General features: G+C 47.0%; 1 protein-coding gene and 1 long non-coding RNA gene across 11 annotated transcripts in view; one reads left to right on the forward strand and one right to left on the reverse strand.

Annotated features, from left to right (window-relative positions):
* Mtss1 (MTSS I-BAR domain containing 1) overlaps positions 1-22,131 on the reverse strand; it is a 154,788-nt gene that overhangs the window by 118,471 nt on the left and 14,186 nt on the right. For 9 of the 10 annotated variants that reach the window (XM_058585720.1, XM_058585716.1, XM_046464961.2 and 6 more), the window contains exons 2-3: positions 13,212-13,273; positions 9,826-9,899 (exon numbers count right to left, since the gene is read on the reverse strand). In XM_058585720.1, the coding sequence (XP_058441703.1) occupies positions 9,826-9,899; positions 13,212-13,273 (136 nt within the window). Of the gene's footprint in view, positions 1-3,525; positions 4,217-9,825; positions 9,900-13,211; positions 13,274-22,131 lie in introns of those variants that run through there. The other variant, XM_058585719.1, reaches the window with a different exon arrangement.
* Positions 18,866-21,344, forward strand: LOC124107005 (uncharacterized). The gene is made up of 2 exons (XR_006856258.2): positions 18,866-18,956; positions 20,576-21,344. It is a non-coding gene; the product is annotated as an uncharacterized LOC124107005 (long non-coding RNA).

Genomic DNA, 22,131 nt, shown 5'->3' on the forward strand with positions numbered 1-22,131 from the left:
TGTAAGTGTAACAAAGACCAGTTGTGCATGGAATCAAGTCATCCTGGAGGAGGGGATCTGGTTTTCTTTGTCATTTTAGGCAAGAATCTGCTACACCCAAGTCTGAAGCAGTACTGCTTTCATCTAACAATTTTTAAAAATCAAATTAAAAGGATTACAGCTATAAAGTCCAATCAATAAAGAGCTATTTGTACCTGATCCAGCACTAAGGTCGTTCCTCATATGAGTTAGACTGTATTTATAGATGGTGAACACCTATCAAGGAGGAGGCAGGCCAGTCTTGACCGCCTCCCAACCCAGCTACTATTGAAAGGGTTGGCTGTGGGGGCAAATCCCCAGAGCCCAATAACACGAATCCACCCCACAAATATCCTTATTTCAGAAAAGGTAGCTAACAGCAATCAACCTCCTCAGCTTTAGGAAAATTCCTGAAATGTTCTGAGAAGGGAGCAGCAGGTCAAAGGCTGACCTGGCTTAGAAGCCAGCCTTCGCCAGAGAACAGTGTTCTCAAGCTTCTCCCCAATTATCACTCCCCTAATCAGCCTTTTGAATACTTTCTCTCCCTGATTCTACCCATGCATAACGTTTCAATGCCAGAGACGCGTGTGTGTACACGAAAGTACCATATGCACACCATCAGCATATGCAGCAGGTTGAGGGTCCTTCATCTGAAATGCTTGGGACCAAAACTGTTCTGGATTTCCATTTGGGGGAGGAGGGGTAGAATATCTGTATATTCATAATGAGATATCTTGGGGATGGGAATGGAGCCCAAGCACAAAACTCATTTATGGTTCATAAAGGCCTTAAGGCACATAACCTGAATGTGATTTTACACAATCTTTTAGTCACTTTGTGCAGGAGACAAAGTTTCGTGATATGGAATCTAGCACTGGGCCATCATGCTGACACTCAAAAAGTTTTAGTTTGTAGTGTTTCTGGTTTTCAAATTTCCTGATCACAGATGTTCAACCCTCCACAGGAACCAATTTTCACCCCCTTAGAAAGAATATATTGTCCACAAAGGATGCATTAAGTGGACCTAACGTTAAAAGAAGGGGAGGAGCATTCATTGTTTGGAACTGTGATTACAACCACAGGTACCTCTCCTCTCGGTAATGGAGGCCACAGCCTCCATCACCCACTCACTCCAGGCCTCGACTTAACTGATCTTCACATTCCCAGAGCCACAGGTGCACAGGAAGCCCTCAACGAAGCTTTCTAATATAGAACAGCATAAGTCAGATGACTCATAAAACATCATGTTTACATGAAGGCAGAACAAGCCTTCCTATAAGAACAGTTATATTCCTTAGACGCCGTAACACAAGAACCACTACTCCATGTGGCTAGGTGAAGTTAGCGGAAATTTTTTTAAATTAAAAATTCAGTTTTTCAGGGCTGAGGTTGTGGCTCAGTGGTAGAGTGCTTCTGGGTTCGATCCTCTGCACACATAAAAATAAATAAATAAAATAAAGATATTGTGTCTATCTGCAACTAAAAAATCATTTTAAAAAAATTCAGTTCTGGGCTGGAGTTGTAGCTCAGTGGTAGAGCACTTGCCTAGCAAGTGTGAGGTACTGGGTTGGATCCTAGCACCACATAAAATAAATAAAGGCATTGAGTCCATATACAACTAAAAAAAGATTTTTTTTAATTCAGTTCTTCAGACACATTAGCCACATTTCAAGTGCTCAACAGCCACATGTGACCTGTGGCTACATCCTGGGCAGCACACATGTAGAATACTTCTATTATCAAATAAAATTCTATGTACAGAACAGGCCTGGCCCAGACTAAGAGGCGGCCTTGTGTCAACTAAGCACACAGGGCTGTGAAGTCCTGGCACAGGACCTACAGTTCAAAGCTAAACAAGAAGGACAGGAGAAAAGGGAAATGTTTTGTCTTTGCTCAGCCAATTTTCCTATTTCTTAGGTTTTTCAACTTTGTTCTGACTTCCCACACCTACCTACAATATAGCAACGAGACTTCTCAAAGCATAACTATGAGCACGGCAAAGTGTGTTGAAGGCTTCCTCAGCTTAATGCACATGAAGAGTTCAAGTTCAAAACCCCAAACCTGAAACTTAAGAGAGTTTCCTGGGTCATTTTCAATCCAGCATGCCTAGATCCAGATTTTAAAATATCAGAAAATTCAGGTGCTTGGTGGGGCTAGGGCTGGGGCTCAGTGGTAGCACACTTGCCTGGCATGTGTGAGGCACTGGGTTCGATTCTCAGCACCACATATAAGTAAATGAAATAAACGTTTATCAACAACCAAAAAAAAATTTAAAAAGAAAATTCAGTTGCTGGCCCATTCCTCTACAAGCAAACCATAATGTGCTTCATTTTAACAAATTTAACAGATCAGCAATAGTTTCTTGGGCACCTGTGATGCGCCAGGTTCTAGGAAATTGGAGCTCAAGAGTCCTCATGACAGCGACATGCAGGCGCTAGGTCAAATGACCCCCCAGCCACTTTCTCATAAAACTGCTCCTTCTCTGGGCTTCAAGAGATGATTTCTGCTAGGTTCCTCTTGCTCATATTTCTCGTGTTATGTTATAAAGCCCTAAGCAGAGTCAAGAGTACCAGAAAAATTAATATACTACCCTTAAGTCTTTTGAACCAGAAAGCTTGGCTCTTCAAGAAAAATGACAATTGAACTTGTTTCTCAAACACTCTTAGATTCCTTCCTGTGAGAATCCTAAGGACAATAACTAAAAATAACGAGGAAGCAGGCCAGGCTAAAGGAACACATGATCTACAGTCAAGGTTGGCAGAGCGCAGATTATACCTTTTAACCAAATGAAAGAATCTGATCACATTGCTTTAAGGTAATAGTCAAAGAATATTCATTCCTAATCCTACACATAGGCACCTTAATTACTTTTTTTTAATAAAAAAAAATTTCTTTTCAGTTTGAGTGTGAAAAGCTTCGTAGGCAGAAATCCTAAGGCTCTGATCACCTGAACTCAAACACAGGAATCAATCAATCCAGGAGTTACAGACCAGTGAAGTCCAGTTAAACAATCTGGTTAAAATAAAACTTGGGGATAAACAAGACCAGTTTGGCTGGAGCTTCAAAACCTCTTCCTGGCACCTTGTCCCCTGGAAGGGAACATTCCCTCCCACTCCCCACCTGGCCACGTGCAGATGGCTGCCTTTCACCCACCTGCTCCTTCCCACGAGCTTCTCCCAGAGGAGCAGGGCCCTCCTTCAGCCATGGGGACATATAGGGTCACACGTCCCACTGGAGACCTCAGGAGAGTTGACCAGGGTTCCAATTCTGAACTCCCAAGTAGAATCTGGCCAAGACCATCCCAGCAGCCTCCTGCTCCCACAGGGGCCAGGCTTCCTCACCAGGACCCACCCAGGGCCCCAAGTGCGGAAGCTACTGCATGCATGTGGCCATTCATTTAACAGGCAACATTTGCCCCCTGCTAAATGCCAGACACTAAGCATTTGAGAATGTGGATTCTTTAGAAAGGAGGGGGACACAGGCATCTGCTCTGTAGCATTCACTGACCGGAGGGAAGACACAGAGGAAGGCAAAACCCTTTGTGGGCCACAAAGGCCCCGAGGAAGGACCCTGGGTACTTCCTGTGGGGAAGACAGCTTTCCACGTGCTGTGGCTCTCAAACTGCTCTCGGAACAGCAGATCCTCAAACATATCCAGGGGCACAGAGTGGCCGGAAAGGGCATCCAGGGTCTGGAATGCACTCATGCAAGCAGAAGGGATCAAAGGTTTTAAGGGTCAGGAGCAGAGCCAGCTGTTTGTGGGTGGAACTGCCGGCAACCGGCAGAGATGTCATTGGACAGGTGAGCTATGGCAAGATGGCAAGAGGCCTTACCTGACGGCAAAACAAACCCCCCAGGAGAAGACCTCCTGGGAAGCTTTTAAACATCAGAGGTTCCGGTCCCATCCAATTATTCTGACTCCCCAGGTGTGAGGCAGGGCCCCGAAAATGTGTACTTGAAAGACAACTTCGTGAGTGATGATGTACACTGTCAGATCTGCAGAACGTGGCATTTCACAAAATCCATGCTAAAAATACCTAACGTACACTGAAGACACAGGGCGCTTTAAGGACCATGTCTGCTTTACCCAGCATAAGGCACAACGGTCTCCTTTGCCAGCCTGGGTGACCCAGGCTCACCAAGTAAGCGCACATCTAACAGTGGGGCCCCCAACGAGGTCTCACAGCTCCAGCTCCACTCACCACCCTCCTCACGCGCCCACCCAGGTGGGAGAGACCAAACCACCCAAACACCCATCCCTACTCTGTACTCCTTTCCCAACCCCTCCTTCCACCTTCCTCTGGTGAACAGTGCTTCCTCCCAGGGCAAGGAAGGAAGGTCCCAGGGCAATGGGGAACAGGAAAATCATACTGTCTGGCTTCATCCATATTTAACGTGTCTCGCGGGCCCAAAGCTACATTTAAAATCAGGAACCAGGGCTGATAAGGCATCTGGATTTATAAACCACTCCGAATAAAGCCTAGTCCAAGGCAATACTCAAGAAGGGTTATCGTTCGTGATTTTCAGAATTAACTCCATGCTTATGTTTTAAAACAATGATGCTCTGGACTGCCCGGGATCCACGTCCCTCCTCCCAGCCCCTTCAATTCCCTCCGGGGGTCTGGTGTGTCACCATCTGCACATTCCCAAGATGGTTTTTCAAAGCCATGAAGCAATTCCAGAGGCTCACTGGGGCATCAGAAATGAAAGTCACACCACACTGGTGAAAGTCCCTTGCTGACACAAGCCAAGTGACACAGTGGCCATGAAGGGCCAGTGCTGACTAACAGGCAATCTGCCACGTGCCTGGCTCCCACGAAACAGGTCCCTGGAGGCCAGGCCACAGGCGCAACCACTGAATTCCCCACACAGGTCATCTCTGCCAAGGACCAGACACATAAGAGGCCTTTCTAATCTCCTCAATTTCTCTTTTATTTTTTCCTTATTTTTTAAAATAACCCAGGTAAATGGACACCAGTCAGTCCAAATATTTCTCCACTCCTAAGACAGGCCATGTAACAGAGACCCTGATCCACAAATTCTGGGATTCTATACATTATGAATAACTAAAAACTAATTTTTTTGTAACCAATAATCCAGAAAAAAAGATGTACTTTCATATTTAACACAAATTATATATTCATTCTAAAGTGGTCTTCCAACAAAATAGGGAACTATGTCCAGTGCTAACCAACTCTAATTCCATTATAGCTTAATTATTAATCACAATATATATATATATATATATATATATATATGATAATAGCCAGCTTATATTTTTCATTTAAAAACAATGAACAGATGGGCACATCTATAATGCCAGCACTGGCTTGGGAGGCTAAGGTAGGAGGATCGTCAGTTCAAAGTCAGCCTCAGCAGCTTAGTGAGGCCCTAAGCAACTTAGTGAGACCCTGACTCAACAACAAGAAAAAATTGCTCAAACTTGCATCTGACCAAAATAGTTTGCAGCATTTTCTACAGATTCATCATTTCCTTGGTGATGCACGCACTATTAAAAATAATCACACTAAGCAGTACACACTGACATTCACCCTGGCACAGCTGTGATGGCAAATGCCTGGAGGTAAACTAAATGTCCATCAGCAGAACAATAATTGAGAATTGACAGAGAAAAGGGGGACCTTCCTTTTAAAGGGCTGGGGATGTGGCTCAGTGGGTAAGCACCCCTGGGTTCAATGCCCAGTATCAAAAAAGCAAAAAACAAATTAAAAAAAAAAAACAATGGACAAAATACAGTTCTTACCTATTTCTACATTCTGTTTAACAATAGGTATATAATGCCTAGATCTGATTCTGCCCTTTGACTCATTTTAAAAGTTTTTCCTAAGTAAATTTTACTAATAACTAGTGCAAAAAATTCGCTAAACCTTTGACAAAAACCATTCAAAGAATTTTCCTTTGGGAAACAATACAAAACACTATTATTTTGGAAACCAGAAACCTGAAAGCTTGAAATTCTGGACACCTGTCCAAAAAGACACACCTTAAGAATAACTGCAAAAACATGCAAATGGCCAACAGGTATATGAAAAAAAATGCTCAACATCACTCCTCATCCAGGAAATGCAAATCAAAACCACAATGTCACCTCGCTCCAGTAAGAAGGACTAGTGTGGGGCTGGGGCTGTAGCTCAGTGGTAGAGTGCTCACCTTGCACGTGGGAGGCACCGGGTTCGATCCTCAGCACCACATAAAAATAAAGAATACGTATTGTGTCCATCTACAACTAAAAAAAAAATTTAAATAAAGGACTATTATTAGAAAGACAAAAGACAACAAGTGTTGGCAAGGATAGAGAAAAGGGGGCACTTCCTTACACCCTGTTGGTGGGAATTAAATTACTGAAGCCAGTATTGAAGATCTGCACACCCATGTTTGCTGCAGCACAATTCACAATAGTCAAAAACGGAAACAAACTAAATATGCATCATCCCAGAACCACAATGAAACCTAAATGCCCATCAATGGATAAATGGATAAAGAAACTGTGGTACATATTCACAGTAGAATACTATTAGGCCATTAAAAAAACAAAACCCCATCATTTGCATGGATGGAACTGGAGGTCATTATGTTAACTGCAATAAACCAAGCACAGAAAGATGATCACCATGAGATCTCATTCATATATGGAATATAAAAACATGGAGGTCACAGGATTGAGAGTAGAATGGTGGTCACCAGAGGCAGAGGCTGATCAGCAGGCCCTAAGTGACAGAAAGAAAGAAGTTCTGCTATGCCACTGAGTCAATTATTGACTCATTTCTGACAAGAGGGACTCAAACAAATATACTGATAGACTGTACGCAAAACCATGGACTGGGGCTGGGGCTGGGGCTCAGTGGCAGAGGGCTTGCCTAGCATGTGTGAGGCACTGGGTTTGATCCTTAGCCCCCCATAAAAATAAACAAAATAAGGGCATTCTGTCCATCTACAACTTCGAAAAAAAAAAAAAGTTGAAAAAAAAAAAAGTCTGAACTAAGGATACTCTTTGAGCAGAGGACACATCATACTGCCAACTCAGAGTTACCACCTGTTCTGTCCTTAAGCCCAAACTTGCATCTGACCAAAATAGTTTGCAGCATTTTCTACAGATTCATCATTTCCTTGGTGATGCACGCACTATTAAAAATAATCACACTGAGCCGTACACACTGACATTCACCCTGGCACAGCTGTGACGGCAAATACCTGGAGGTAAACTAAATGTCCATCAGCAGAACAATAATTGAAGTGTGCTGCATCCAGACACTGAAATTCCACCTGTCCACCACAAAGCACAAGGTTGACCTACAGGTACTGGCAGGGACAGATAATTACAACGTAGTATGAAATAAAAGCCCTGGAACGATGTTTCCCAAGGGCTAACTTCTGAAAGAGATCATGCAGATGTCTCTTACTGCATATATCATTCCACACATTATTCTGCACTTTGTTATTTTTCTCCCAGATGTGTTTGTTGAGATATGCAAAAAAAGGACACCAAACCCAACCCTGGGAGGGATGAGGATAGATTTTACTGCCTATACTTTGTTATTTGAAGCCTTTACAGTAAAGAATGTGTTCTATATTTTTTCACTTTTAACTAAAAATTGACTCCAAATCACATCTGACACTTGTTGACATACAAGAAGTGCATCTGAATTTCTCTTATCATCTCTATAAAACAGCCCTTCTTTCTTGAACCATGCATTCTACAGTTCCTACGAGAGTTCCCACACTCCCAGGCTGACGGAAAGTATTAGTGTATATGGATTTTAAACACAGTGTTCTGGCATTGCGAAAAACAACCTGAAATCAAACGAAAGTTTAAAATTATGTCAACGCTGGGGTCTGTTCACTGTGACATGATTTGTCTTTGATCAAATATATCACCTCTAAACTCCTCCTCTACCCCTATCACCACCAGAGTCTATTCTGGTTTCTTTTCCCACAAATAATTGCTCTGTTTTTCCTCCCTGGGAGGCATGAGAATTTCCAGGCCCTCCAGCTTCCCACCAAGAACCACCCTGGGAGCAGCTTCTTCAAAAACTCAGGTTCTTACCACAGGAAATTATGGATAATCAGGGGATGTCTCTCTAGTCCTTCTGCAGGATCTATAATAATTCAACAGCAATCTATGAAAGCATCATGCATCTCAGCCTCAAAAATGCAATACCAGGTATCTAAGCTCTTCAAAATAGTAGCGCAGCATTTAAAAAAAAAAAAAGGACATTCTGGGGGCTCTTCTAGAAAGATATGGATGCAGCTGACAAACCCAGCTGCAAATCCTGCTGAGCTAGAAGAACAACAGGGCAGACTCTGCCACGCCCACGGCAGTCAACAGTAGCCTGCATGTGAAATCTCTCCCAGTTACGTTTATTGAAGTTCTACAACAGACACACATAAGCTAGGTAATCATTTTTCAAATGGGCTTTTAAAATGAGACTGGTTAAGATCCACACCAAGCTAACAGACCAGATGAAGACACCACAGCCCTGATGTCTCCGTCACATTGTCTGAGGGGACCTTCAGAAACTCTCTTGGCATCCTGGAAATGAGAACTGTCACCTCCCCTGGGCAAACCTCCCCAATTCCCAGAGCCAGGTTAATTGCCCCTTCTGAATACTCCCCTTGTGCTCCCCTCTCCCACCACTACCACGCCACACCACACCACACGGATTCCTTCCACACTGACGTTCTTTATTTACACGTCTCACTTTCCCCACTCAATTGCAAGCTCTTCCAGGACACGGAGAGTAAGGTATTGATTTTTGTGGTCCTGTGATAAAAGGAGGGGGAGTTTCTTAATGCACGAGCAGTGTCTGTGCTGCAAACTTATTGGAATATTTAATTAAGTACCCGTGGTAGATGGGCATCTACTGAGAACCACTGGAGCAACTCACAGGGGGAGCTTCAGAGAAATTAAACTCTCAAGTGACTGGGAGCAATTCCCAAACTCCCCAATGTCACCGTGCAAGTGATGAGAACAGGCACGTACTGTTAGTACAAAGGAAAGACGAGGCAAGCAAGAGGCAGAAAGAAGAGAGAAGGCAGGAGCCGAGCCGAGAGCAGGGAGTCACACGTTGCTGGCAGTGCTGAGCCCTGAAGATGGAGGTATGGGGCAGAGGGCATTTCCTATACCTCCCACGCATGATCAGACTCTTTGTATTCATTGGAACCATTACGTCTGTTTCAAAATACTTCCCTGTGTCCACTGATTTAACTGACATACTTTAAACATCAACTCTGTTCTGGGCTTTATTTTGGGGGGTGGGGAGGGTCTCCGATGTAAAGGGTCTCCGATGTAAACTATCACTGTTGATAGTTCAAAGGGCCCACAGTCAAATGTGGGAGACGCACGCATACTGCACCTATTGTACAAGGGTTCCTTGTTTGGTGGGAACGCAGAAAAGGGGCTACTGATCACCTCCACGCTCCCCACTCCACAGGGATCATGGAGAACCCTAGCGCAAGCCATCAGCAGGGAAAAGCAAAGTCATCAATGGGTGTAGCTGCAGACTCCACAGCCAGCTCAGCACACAGTGACCAAAACACACGTCAGCCCCCCCCCCCGCGTAGGAACAGGGCTTCCTTTTCTTTATTTTTCATTCTTCTTCGCATGTGCTTGATTATCTGGGGAACTAGTACAACTTCTAATATGTGTAACCCCACAGAATTTTTTTTAAAAGAAAACTATGAGTCAGCTAAGCTGTGAACACTTAAGCTGTGTCTTCTCATGGAGCCACCAGGGAAGGGCCCATGTGCAGAATCCGGGGAGCTCGGCAGCAGCCTCCCATCTGCTTACCTCGTGTGCTGGTGGCCATGTCAGCCACTTTCTGAAAGGCGTCCAAGAAGGCAGCTGCTGCTACTACGGTTGTCCTGAAATGCAAACAGATAACAAAAGCGTGAGCGAGGGCTCAGCATGGCTAATTCACTGCAGCTCAAAGGCTGCAATCGCTGCTACAGAAAGAATGGAACCTCCCAGGAGGAACAAGTCCCTGGGCATGGACGCCCGTGGCCACTCAGCCTGACCGTTCCCTACACACTACAGTGTCCAGCTCCTTCAGCGCTCATCAATCAATCCAAGTGGTTCTTCTCGTTCCATTTCCCCTATGAATTACTACCAGGCAAAGTTGTACAAGGAAGGAAAAGATAGGTGTTTCTACCTGAAATAAAAAAACATCATCAGAAATATAACTGATGCAGGGGAAATCAACTTTAGGCAAATGATCCACACACACGTGATTTGGGCAAAGGACTCAATCTTGGAAAGAAACCATGGAGTTCAACAATTCACCGTAGAGAAAGGAAATCGAGGCCACAGATCTAAAGGGAATTTGAAGATCACTAGTTTACACAGGAGCTGGGACTCGTGTTCCAGCATCGTGACTCACAGGCCCGGCTCAAACTACTATGAGCCAAGACCCTGGCAGTGCGACTTTCCTCCCTGCATTCCAATTAAAATGAAACCAAGGTCTTGCTTCCTCGACCTTAGGATGCAATTTCAACTGTGCCTTCCGAATTCCAAAAAGCTGAGAATGAGGAGAATTTACTGTTCTCATTTTTTTGTCCTAGAAACTTTTTTGGATTCTGAACATCCTCTTGGGTACTGTGTGGTCTACTGGATCCCAGCACTGTGGCCTAAGTTGTCACATGAGGAAGAGTAGTGAAAAGGACGGGCCAGTACCACAGGCTCCAAGTAAGCCCAGAGCTCGCAAGCGAGGACCTCATGACTGAACTTAGAGATCAGTATTAATCTTCAAGAATTTCTTGCATGAATCTAATCTCTACTGAGCATTCCTAAGGAAGCAAAGTTGCTAAAGTAAGAATAGAAAGTAAGGAAGACAAAGGAGAGAAATGGCCTTAAAACATAGCAACCGTGGCTATGAAACAGAAGATTTATGGAAGGTGCTGGGAGTTGTCCCTCAGAGCCAAACTTCAAAATGAGGTCTGATAACTTCTAATAGAGCAAGAAAACTCTATACGTTAATTCTCAATAATAATTATATGCACATGCACACACAGAAAACCAAAATAACAATAACAACAACAACAAAAACACCTACTCTGAAACATACTTTTTCAAAGAGTTGATATCAAATGCAAACTCTCCAAAAGTTAGCTTTATCAAGCCTCCTAGAATTTATAAATACCTCATTCTGTTTTGCAACTAATACTTGACACATGCTTTGATTTATTCTCATTCAACTCATTGCCAATCATACAAATCTCAAGAGTCAACTGTGGGGGAGACCTGTATATTATAGTCACTGGGGCTCCCAGAAAAGTTAGGATGATGGCCAATTTTGAGGAATTAAGAGCTTTTAAATGGCAGTCATATTGTACTTTCTGACACTGTCATACAACTTCTTGGTCCTCTCTAAGGGCACAGAGTAAATAGGGAATCACCAACGGCAAGGAGTGATCCAGCTTGAACACATCAAGGCCTCTAGGCTGCTTCTGCAGTCTTTCTCCTCTAACACAGAAAGTTAAACCCAGCCATAGACTAGCAGCTTGACAAAATAACAAAGAGGCTTACATGTCATTAAAAATTATAAGATATACCTTGTATCCATGGGGTAAGATTAAGTTTTGCTTGCCATATTCAAGATGGCTAACGAGTTCAAGGCTTTAAGCCCTAGCATCCTCCTTGACAAAAGAGAACCAGAACCATCTTCCTGGTCAGAAAATTAAAGGAGACCAGACAGGAAAAAGTTGGGGAAAATGTGTTTCAATGTTGTATGCAGGAGGAGAGCTCCCACAGGATGGAATAAATGGTGGCCTTGGTGGAGACGGGTGGGGGAGTAGACAGAGCTCAGTGAGGTGAGGCTGACGAGGGCCTCAGCTGAAGACCTTGAATTCCGAGCCAAGGAGGTTGCATCAGCAGAATGTAATTACAAGTTCTTAAGCCGAAAAATCGGAAAGGACTGGACAACTGGAGGAGGCGCCATATTCTGGAGGCCAGCGTGCACCTGGAGGCCCACTTGAGTCACTGCAAATCCTAGCCACCAGCCCTGACTCAAAGCTGCAGGGATGGAAGGGAAAACATGCACCCCTCCCCAGTTCTCCCTACAGGGGAGCCATGGAACCTCCAGTCTTACTGCTAAAGCTCAGAACAATAATCTCTGCTCAGACAGAGGCCCAGGAATGTCACACCATTCCTCCCTTATCTGTCTGTCATCCAGGTGGCTCTTTAATCTAGAAAACACCTCCTGACCTGCTCTGTTCTCAAACTATCCTTGTCCACCCAAAACTTTTATGAATGGGGGTCATCAAGTAACTCCTTTTTTAAATGTTCCCTGCTTCATGGAGTACCCGCAAGGCACAGAGTCCTGTCTGCACTGAACTAACAGTGGAGTTTCAACAAGATGCTATTTTCTATCATATCACATGCTATGGAAACAGCACACCAGGCAATAAGAATAGCTTCCCAGAGCAGATCAGCAGATCTTGTTTGCTTTTCCAGGCAGCTTTACTAAGGCATAATTTGCATACTATGAAACGCTCCCTTTTTAAGTGTACGATTCAATGACTTTTAGTAAATTTAGAGTTGCTCGACTATCACCACAACCCAATTTTAGAACATCTGCACCCACAAAAGACACCTCTTATTTGTAGAGTCAATTTCCTTTTCCACCCCTCACCCCAGGCAATCACTAGTCCACATCTGCCTCTGTAGATAGGCTATGTCCAGACATTCACCTAAACAGAACTAGACACTGCGTGGGCAAAGGCCATAAGAGGGGTGAGAACTTGGACACAGCCTGACTGCCCAAGCTCAAATCTCTGCTCTGTCATTTCTAGTGGCATGACATTACTAGTAGCATGTCTGCGTCTCCATCTCCTCATCAGTAAAATGCGACTGATGACGGTACTTACCTTGTAGGGTTGTGATACTTAGACAGGATGACATGTGCCTAGCATACAATAAGCACTACATAAATGTAGCCCATTGCTGCCTTACACGCCGGACCCTCAACTTCCTGAGGCAGGGCAGGTGAGTCCAATTCTACACATGGGAAGCCGGGGCCGGCCACATGGCTAATGGGTGGTATTGCTCCAGTCAGAGCCCACTACACGCTTCTCTAGATGTCATGCTTCCAAAATTAACCCCAGTCTGCCTGTTGGCCCCTAACTGCAGCCTCCTCTAAGCACAGTGTCCTCTTCCACGGAGCCCTGGCTCCTACTTACCGCAGCTGGGACTGCAGCTTTCCTGCCTTGTTTATGAAGTCTTCCCAAACTGGATAGCTCCCCTGCAACAAAAGAAAGCCATCAGTAAGTGACACTGTGACAGACACCCATTCCAACAGGCACAGAACACCCAATTCCAAGTACGCAGGGCAGGGTCTAGGGACGCGATCTTCCTTTGCAGGATCTAGGACATGCTGCCCAGCTGTCTATACATGCCTTGCCCCAGGAGGGGGTTAAAATGTACTCCGTCCTTGTCATCTTGCAAATGCTATAGACACTGACCAGAACTAGCTGGCAGAAGCTAACACGTACGCACGTGAGCCAGGAGATGGTGGGTGCAGTTTAAGATGCACAGAACACTTAAGGCACTATCCTGAGCTACCTGTTCATGCAACATGGCCCTGGCTGCTCTCACCTCTGTCCCAAACAGCAAGGAGAAGGGAATCAGCGCGACTGGGACTCGTCCCCGGGGACAGGTGGCCAACAGGAAGCATTATTAGACTATCAGAATCTTAAGGTTGGAAAGTCACTGAAACATAGCCACTCGGCTGGCACCCAAATGGCAACAGGTGGTTCCCCAGCGCCCCTCAGCCGACAAGGAACCCATCACCCTCCCTGGAAAGCCTATGTTAGACACCCTGCGCTGATGTTCATGCAGCCCTAGTTTTAACCCTCTGGGAGTCCTTGGAGTGAAGATCGATAACCCTGCTTCCACACTGACATCTTTTCACAGTCGAAACACAAATCCAATCCCCCTGCAGAAGAGGACCCTGCTGAACACCCCGCCCCCACTATCCCACAGACAATCCATCGGGTCTCCCTCGGTCTTCTGAGTACAGTACACAGACACAAACTCAAATCTGCAGGTGTAGCTCTGACCAGGGCAAACCACAGCCCAGTCCGACACCTCCTGCCCATATACACTAAATGTCTATTGAGATAAAAGCAATTCCCCAAGAGGCGACTCAAAAAACAACCAGAAAAGGGGAAACTGTGGTTAAAGGTGTGGTGTGTGGCACCAAGTCATTTAAGAACTAAGACCAAATGCTCGGGGGGTTACGGTTGCAGAAGAGAAGATACATTTTAAGAAGCTCAATAAGGTTCAAATAACATGCCGCCCCTTGGTTTGGGTTTTAAGGGGAGAAGGAAAAAGCTACGATGAAGCCCCTCACCACCTCTCCCAGCACAGAAACCCGATCAAAGTTGTCTACAACTGCGACCGACCAAAGTCACCACCATCAAGAACAACTGTCTCACAGGGACATCAGAAAACCTAATTCCTTGTGGTGAAAGAAGTCATCAGGAGTTCCGACTTTTTAAACTTTTCTTTCTTTTTTAGTACTTCTTCTGTGATGATTAATCTTGACTGTCAACTTGATGGGATTGAGAGACACCTAAGAAATTAGTAAAGAACACCCTGAGTGTGTCTACAAGTGAGTTTCCAGAGAAGACTGGCAGGAGGTCAGCAAACTGAGGGTGGAGGCCTGTCCTAAATGTGGACCACACCATCCAACAGCCTGGAGACCGGGACTGAACATGGAACAGAAGAGGCCAGAAGCCCACCAGGGTGTGCAAGGTCAATTACTCTTGTGCAGGTGCGGTTTTTTGCTGGTGCCATGGCTTGTGGACATCAGACTCTAGCTGCTTCAGCTTTGGAAACTGGACTCTCACCAGTGACTCTCCAGGGGGCTTCTAGGCCTTCAGCCTCGGGCTGGTCTTTCTTATTCTGAGGCTCCAGCTTCTTAGATGAGCAACTACTGCTTCCTCCAGCTCCCCAGCCCTGGATGGTCATTGTGGGACTATCCAGCTTCTGATCCTGTGTGTCAATCTAATAATGCCCCTCGTATAATTATGCTCCCATCCTATTGGCTCTGTTCCGCCAGAGAACGCTGACTAGTACAAACTTAGCTTCATTTTCTTTTGTCAAATGAAAGTAGAATTAGATATTATTTTATTTGGAAATTAATATGCACTGAAGTAACACCTTATTGTAAAATGACCTATCTATTTACGTATTTCTCTAGCTATCAATTCTGTCTGAAATGGTCACAGAGATATCTAATAAACTGTCTCATCAAACATTAAAATGGGTCATTTCCAGGAGCTAAAATCTGGACCACTGTATGGCTTTCTTCTTGTACTTTCTTCTACGTTCAGGTCATCTGTTTTCTTTTTGTTTTTATTTTAATGAAAACAATAAAGTTGTTCTAAAAAAATGTAACATCAAGTTAAAGGTGCTGCCAACCAGAGCAGTGAACCTGGGTGAATTCACAATGCACCCAAACCCTGAAGCTGCTTCATACACGGGGCTAGGCTGCATCCACCGGGTCTGTATTTGTGCACATGAGACCTGCCTGGCCCAAGCGCAGGTCTCAGGTTATTCCCACGAGACACTGAGCGAGGGTGTGCACGTTGGGGCTGAATCCTGTCCGACCGGCTCCTGGAGGAGGCCCTCTGGCAGCTGCACCTGAGTGACTGTCAACCAGCACCTGCCACAGGTGCTGTTACCACATGGCCTCCGTCCCCTGTCTGTGCCCTGCAGGTTTCTGCAACCTGAGAGCAGCACTGTGCATAAACGTATGCTCAATAAAACCTTGAGAGCGCTCAGGCCACCGTCCCAGGCCCACCAAGAGGCAGGAGGGTCCCAATCCTGGCGCTAATGCACTTATCATCTTCTTATCAAGCCCACAGATGAACACGCCTTCCACTTCTACATCCAAGTAACTGAAGAGTTAAGCTGAGATCGGAGTCCTCGAGAGCTCTGGCTGGAGGGACAGCGGCGGCATCCCCAAGAGCATCAAGGTCCCCCACGGCCTAGCTAGCCGTTCCCTCTGTTTCTGATCCACAGACCTGACAGGAAGCTCTCTGAAAAGCCTGAGCATGTTCAGAAACCCCGCCCTACTTCCAGCCAAAGGCACCGTCATCTTTACAAGGCAGAAGGACATGAGGAACAGGCCCTCCTGGCCCAACCACCCCTCCAGGGACCCCCAGAGGAGGCTGCTGAGATGACCAGTACTGATTAAGGGCACACTCACCGAGAACACGCCAGGCTGGCCCAAGGCCTGGACAGGGAGCACCGCATCCTGATTTCTACCCACTGCCCTGACTATAATTGACTGGGGAAATCATTTGGCATCTCAGATCCCCTTTCCTTGTAATGATAATCATTAGGACAATTTCATCCCCTCACCAACAGTGACAATTAGTAAGCACTGAAAACACGGGAAAGGAACAAGGAAGAGAAATGTGGGAGTCTGATCTCCCGCACCGAATCCCGGGGAGCATCGCTGGGCAGGCCTTTCAGTCTGCTTGTGGGGATATCATCCCTTCACGGGGCTGGCGTGAGGAACAGACGAAGCCACACAGGTGTCAAAGAGACGTCTACAATCCCACGTTTACTGCGGCACCATTCACCATAGCTGGGACATGGGATCGACTGTGTCCCTGAGTTGATGAACAGATACAGAAAATGGGGTGCATCTACACAGAGCACTACTGCTCGGCTACAGAAAGAGCAACATGGTGAACCTGGAGAACGTTATGTTAAAAAAAAAAATTCAGGCACAGGAAGACCAGTATCGCATGACCTCAGTCACATGTGGAGCCTCAAAAGCTGACCTCGCAAAAAGAGGTTTTCAGAGGTGCAGGTGGTTATCGAGGGGGGGCAGGGATGGGGAGATGGTGACCAAATGATATATAATTAGAATTAGGTGGGAGACAAAATGTCCAGAATAGGTAAATATAGAGACACAGAAGCCAGGGGCCGGGACGTGCTGGAGTGGTGGGGGGCAGGAATTGGGGACCATGGCCATGGCCACAGAGTTTCCATCCTGCCCTAGAGTGGACTGTGGGGATGGTTGTATGACTCTGTGAACGTACTAAGAACCAGTGGATTGTACACTTTAAATGGGTGGCTTGTGTGACATGGAATTTTATACAACAAAGCTGAATCAATAAATAAACAAATGAGGTCATACATATAAAGGGCTCCACAGAAAGGCACGGGGGGGGGGGGCGGGGGGCAGGCATGGGGACGGTGTCTGAAGGGAGAAAGCCCTGCAAGTCAGGCCCTCACTCACTCCAGGCTGGGGTCCCACGTTCATGGTCCTGGGTGCAGATCCTGCCCAGGTGGATGCCATCTGCATCTCACCATGAACCACAGTGAAGGCAGGAACTGACCGAGGCAGCCGGGAGCACAGTGTCAGACAATCTGTCTGCCACTCGTAAGCAAATGGCACGGTGGCGTACTCAACCCCGCCATGAACGTGCCTGGAATTCACAACAGCTCGAACCACTTAAATCTCTACGTATCTACCCTCACTTGGAGCCTCACTTCAGTCTTCACCAAATTAGCAACAACAGGAGGGTCCCCTTTCTCCTCAAGGGGTACGGTACACGGCTCCCCACCTACGAACACCCACTCAACCCCAAGAAGGCTGCCAAGGCAGCTCTCTCCTGACTTGCGATGCTTGACAATCGATCAGAGTGTCAGGCCCACCTGTTTTAGGCACTATATAATTTAATGGATTCTTTAAAAAAAAATCAACTTCTAAGAACAGAAGACAAAAACCCCCTTGTTGAGAGACGAGAGAGGAAAAAAAGTGCGTAAATGTTATTAAAACTTAAAAGGAAGGTGAGCTTGGGTTGTTCCAGATTTTTTTATAAGTTTCTTTCAAGGATATAAAAAAGTTTCTTCCCACCTGAAAGTAGTTTTACTATAAAAATTCAAAAGCTTACAGGATGTGGGAAAGGAGGAAAAGGGCGATTTTTGAAAGATAAAAGGCAACAGAGAGAAAACTCTGGGTCTTTTACTAGGAGACTGGTAAAGAAGGCCACGCTCAAGTTTCAAAAGGAACCTGCAAACCAGGACCCTGGATGCACCAAGAATCCTTTCAGAAAGTGACTCCAATACAGTCCATAATTTTCCAATCTGCACCTGCTGACCAAGAAGTCACCGGAAGCCATCGCAAGAGAGCCCCACAGCATTTCTGAGGAGTGCTGTCCAGAGTGGAAGAAATCCCTAGGAACGCATCCCGAGTCATGGAGACTACATCTCAACACTGACCCACCCAGGGGTGCTCACCAAAAGGGACATAAAGTGTTCATTACTTTCCAGACACACCAAAATCAGAGACTAGAAAGGTCCAGCTGAGCACCCAGGTTCTGCTTCTGCCCAAAGTCAGAGGCAAAGGGAGGAAGTCTCTCTTCCCAGGAGCCAGGCAAGGTCTGGGCTCTTGAGAGACCCGGGAGCCCTAGGTGGGTTTTAGACACAGAACTCACTGTCCCCAGGTTCCCAGGGAAAGGGAAGGGGCCTTCTCAAAGGAACAGGAGGGACAGCAGGCTGCTCAGAGCACACAAACTAGCCTGTCTTGGTCAAGCCGCACAGTCCAGGTGAGAGGGGCTTCCCCGGCCACATGACCTGATTCACACTGCTACAGCCACCCAGCAAGTGCCCACCAGGCTCCCCCAACAGCACCCTGTGGCCCTCTTCTCTTCCAATCTCCAGGATATCCAAACAATCTTGAGAAGTCTCCTCAGCGGTCACTGCCTCATTCAAAGGTCACCTCTTCCAGAACATTCCCTGGCACACTTCTTTCCGCCCACTCTTCCTCCCTCCACTTATTACACCACTGATTCCCCTCCCCTGAGCCCAAGGTCTTCCCTTCCAAACCACAGAACAAGGTCAGAGAGGTGGAGGGAGGAGAAAAGTGCTTCCAGGAAGAGGCTCGGCTGGCACCATGACAGGTGAGCAGGAGACACGGCCGGCTCTCCCCGGGGACTGGGTGTGCATGTCCACTGGAGGAAAGAGGACAAGGCCACAAGGGCATCCCTCAAGGGCAAAGTCCAAAGCTCAGCCACAAATGGGACAGCAGAGAAAGATCAGGGTGGCCTTCCTTCAGCTGGTAACGTCAACTCCAGGCCTGTCAGGTGACAGGAGAAGCTAGCTTGTAGTCACATAAATGGCAGTGGCCTCATCCCTTTGGGAATGAGGAAAATAATGAATTCAGGTTTTACTCTTGAGGACGAGGCTGCCTAATCTCCCTCCACTCCTCAAGGGCTAGGCTGCCACCTTCACCCACCCCCGGGTGGCCTTCCCTCCCCGCCCTCAAGGTGGACACTGGGAAATCCCAGGGCCCCCTCCTCCTATCCCTCCTCATCTTCCACGGGCCCCAGAGCCAGGAGGCCCAGGCGTGTGCCTGACGCAGGGCGCGGGAGCCAGCCAGCAGCCGTTCTGGCTCGGGGTTCTGTTTGGCTTTGCTTTGTATTAAACAGAGGCCCCGATGGCATCCCACACACGGCGAGGGAGAAGGGACTGCGGGTAACTCATCAGCACGGCTGGTTAACGGGCTCCATCAATAATGCAGCAGCCGCCTGGCCCAGCCTGGCCCTGCTGCGACAGCAGAACCTCGAGGGACAGCTGAGGGAATTCAACACCACACGGCCACACAGGGAACCGGGGCTGGGGACTGCGGTCTGGGCGCCCAGCAGGACCCCCACAAGGAGGGATTCGATTTAATGGAGAATAAAACAGGGGCTAGCAGGGCACAGGCTCGTGGGTTCCAGCTCAAAGGCCTTTGTCCTGGTCAGAAGATGCCAGACAGAGGCTGGATGGCCATGGTCACAGCTGAGGAGAATCCAAGGCACCCAGGACTGGACGGCTCCCTGTTCACTTTGACAAGCATCATCATTAAGCACGAGCGTTTTCTGAACAGCTGCTGGGCACCAAGGACATCCACCTGCACTTCTCTAACTTTAACTGACACGGCCACAGCTGGGGTGTTGCAGGCATGTGACCTGAGCACCTCTGCTGCTGGGCCCAGCCACACTCTGAGGGGCACAGCCTCAGTCCACACTCACAACCCTGCGAGGCAGGTGCTATTATTTTACAGCTGAGGAGACTAAGACCCAGAGAGACTGCAGTGAAGGGATCCAGGCTGCCACGTGACGCCAGATCTGTCTGACTTTGCAAACCTAAGCGTTCCCTGATTCTGGGGAGTCTAAGCAACCACAAGACCCAGCCTGACTCAAGACCCAGCCTGACTCAAGGCCCAGCCCAGCCCAGCCCTGGGGCTGCAGAAAGTGGCTCACACAGTCAATGGGCCCTACTTTAGATCCCTGGGTCCTACAAGAGCCCACAGTAGAGCAGGCAGCAAGATTCCTGGATCATGCGACACCTGATTCTGACCCAGAGGCCCAGGGACAGCTGTTTGTCACCTCAGAAAGGCACAGGATCCTCAACCACAGAAAAAGAAAACACAGAACAAAGAAAAATTCCCTGTGTAGAAAAGGCTGATAGAAACACACCAGGACACACAGTTTCCATCGTATGGTATAATTATGGACATTTTTTGTCTCTTCTTCAGGTTTTCTGTGGATACTGGAAATCAGCTTCTCCATAACCTCTCTGGATGGAGCACCGCCCCTGCCACCACGCCCCTCCCCAGGTCTGCAGGAACCTCAGCAGGGTGAGCATGAGGAGGGCAGCCGACAGAACCCCTCGGAGAGTTCAGACTCCAGGGATATGGAAAGCAAAGACACCCCAGAGGAGCCAGGACCCTTCCTGCCCACGCCCAGCATCCAGGACACCTCCCTGCTTCACGCAGAAGGCAGGAGTCTGCTCAGCTTCCAGAAGTGGATGTGCAGAATGAGGGGCAGGGTCTGGGAATGCCTGTCACAGCTGTGTCCCCAAAACCACACTTCCCCACCCCAGCCTGCAAGATGAAGGGCTCCTAAGATCCCCAGATGAAAGGCCCGGGTGAGCCCAGCCACCATCAACACCAGCCCTGGGCTTTTATTCTCTGATTGGGGCTTGCCTAATCCACTAATTATCCCTGTCCATCTCGGCGATGACAGCCTGGGGGATAATCAATGGTTGCCTCCTTGCCCACCCGCCCTCACCCACTTGCCCAAGCACACCAGCAATAAACACGCCAATGAAAAGGAAGACCTAATCACAAAAGGTGCTCCGACCAGCCCTCGCACAAGGCTCCATTTGTAACAACAAGACGCTTTCAGTCAAGGGCATCCAGTGCTTCCTTCACCCACCCACGAGGTCTGACGCCCAGGCTGTATTCTGACATATGGGCGTGTCTCCCTTAAAATTTTAACAACTAAACAATTATGGCAACCCGATCTTCAAGGCTATTTCATTTTTTTTTAAAGTTCTCTACTTAAAAGTAAGCATTCTTCAGTCTATCCTGAACCATCCACCAGCCACATGGGGTTATTTAAATTTCAATTTTAAAAATGTGATATTCCCTGGAATGAAATAAAATGTGATATCCCCTATAATCCCAGTGGCTCAGGAGGCTGAGGCAGGAGGATCCCAAGTTCAAAGCCAGCCTCAGCAACTTAGCAAGACCTTAAGCAACTTAGTGAAACCCTGTCTCAAAATGAAAAATAAAAAATGGTCTGGGGGGGCTGGGGATGTGGCTCAAGCGGTAGCGCGCTCGCCTGGCATGCATGTGGCCCAGGTTCGATCCTCAGCACCACATACAAACAAAGATGTTGTGTCCGCCGATAACTAAAAAATAAATATTTAAAAAAAAATGGTCTGGGGATATGGCTCAGTGGTTACGCACTTCTAATTCAATCCCAGGCACAAAAAAAAAAAAAAAAGTGATATTCAGTTTCTCAGTCCCAACAGTCATACTTCAAGGGCTCAGAGCCATGTGCAGCAAGCATCCAGAGTACTGGGCAGGAGACCTAGAATGGCTTTCTGCACTGAAAGCTCTACTGGACACTGCTGGCCACACCAGGTCCAAGTACCCAGGCATCTGTGGGGTGTTCCATAATGGCACCCAGGTTTCTGGGTCTACCTTCCAACTTTTGCAAAATGTGTATCTGCTTCATGTTCCACATTTTTTTTAAATGGACCCCTCTACCTCTCCCTTCCATTCCCCAAATTCATGGGTCCCTT

This window comes from Marmota monax, unplaced genomic scaffold, assembly GCF_021218885.2.
Source record: "Marmota monax isolate L192 unplaced genomic scaffold, Marmota_monax_Labrador192_F-V1.1 WCK01_AAM20220418_F8-fsc00003, whole genome shotgun sequence".
NCBI classification, from domain to species: Eukaryota; Metazoa; Chordata; class Mammalia; order Rodentia; family Sciuridae; genus Marmota; species Marmota monax.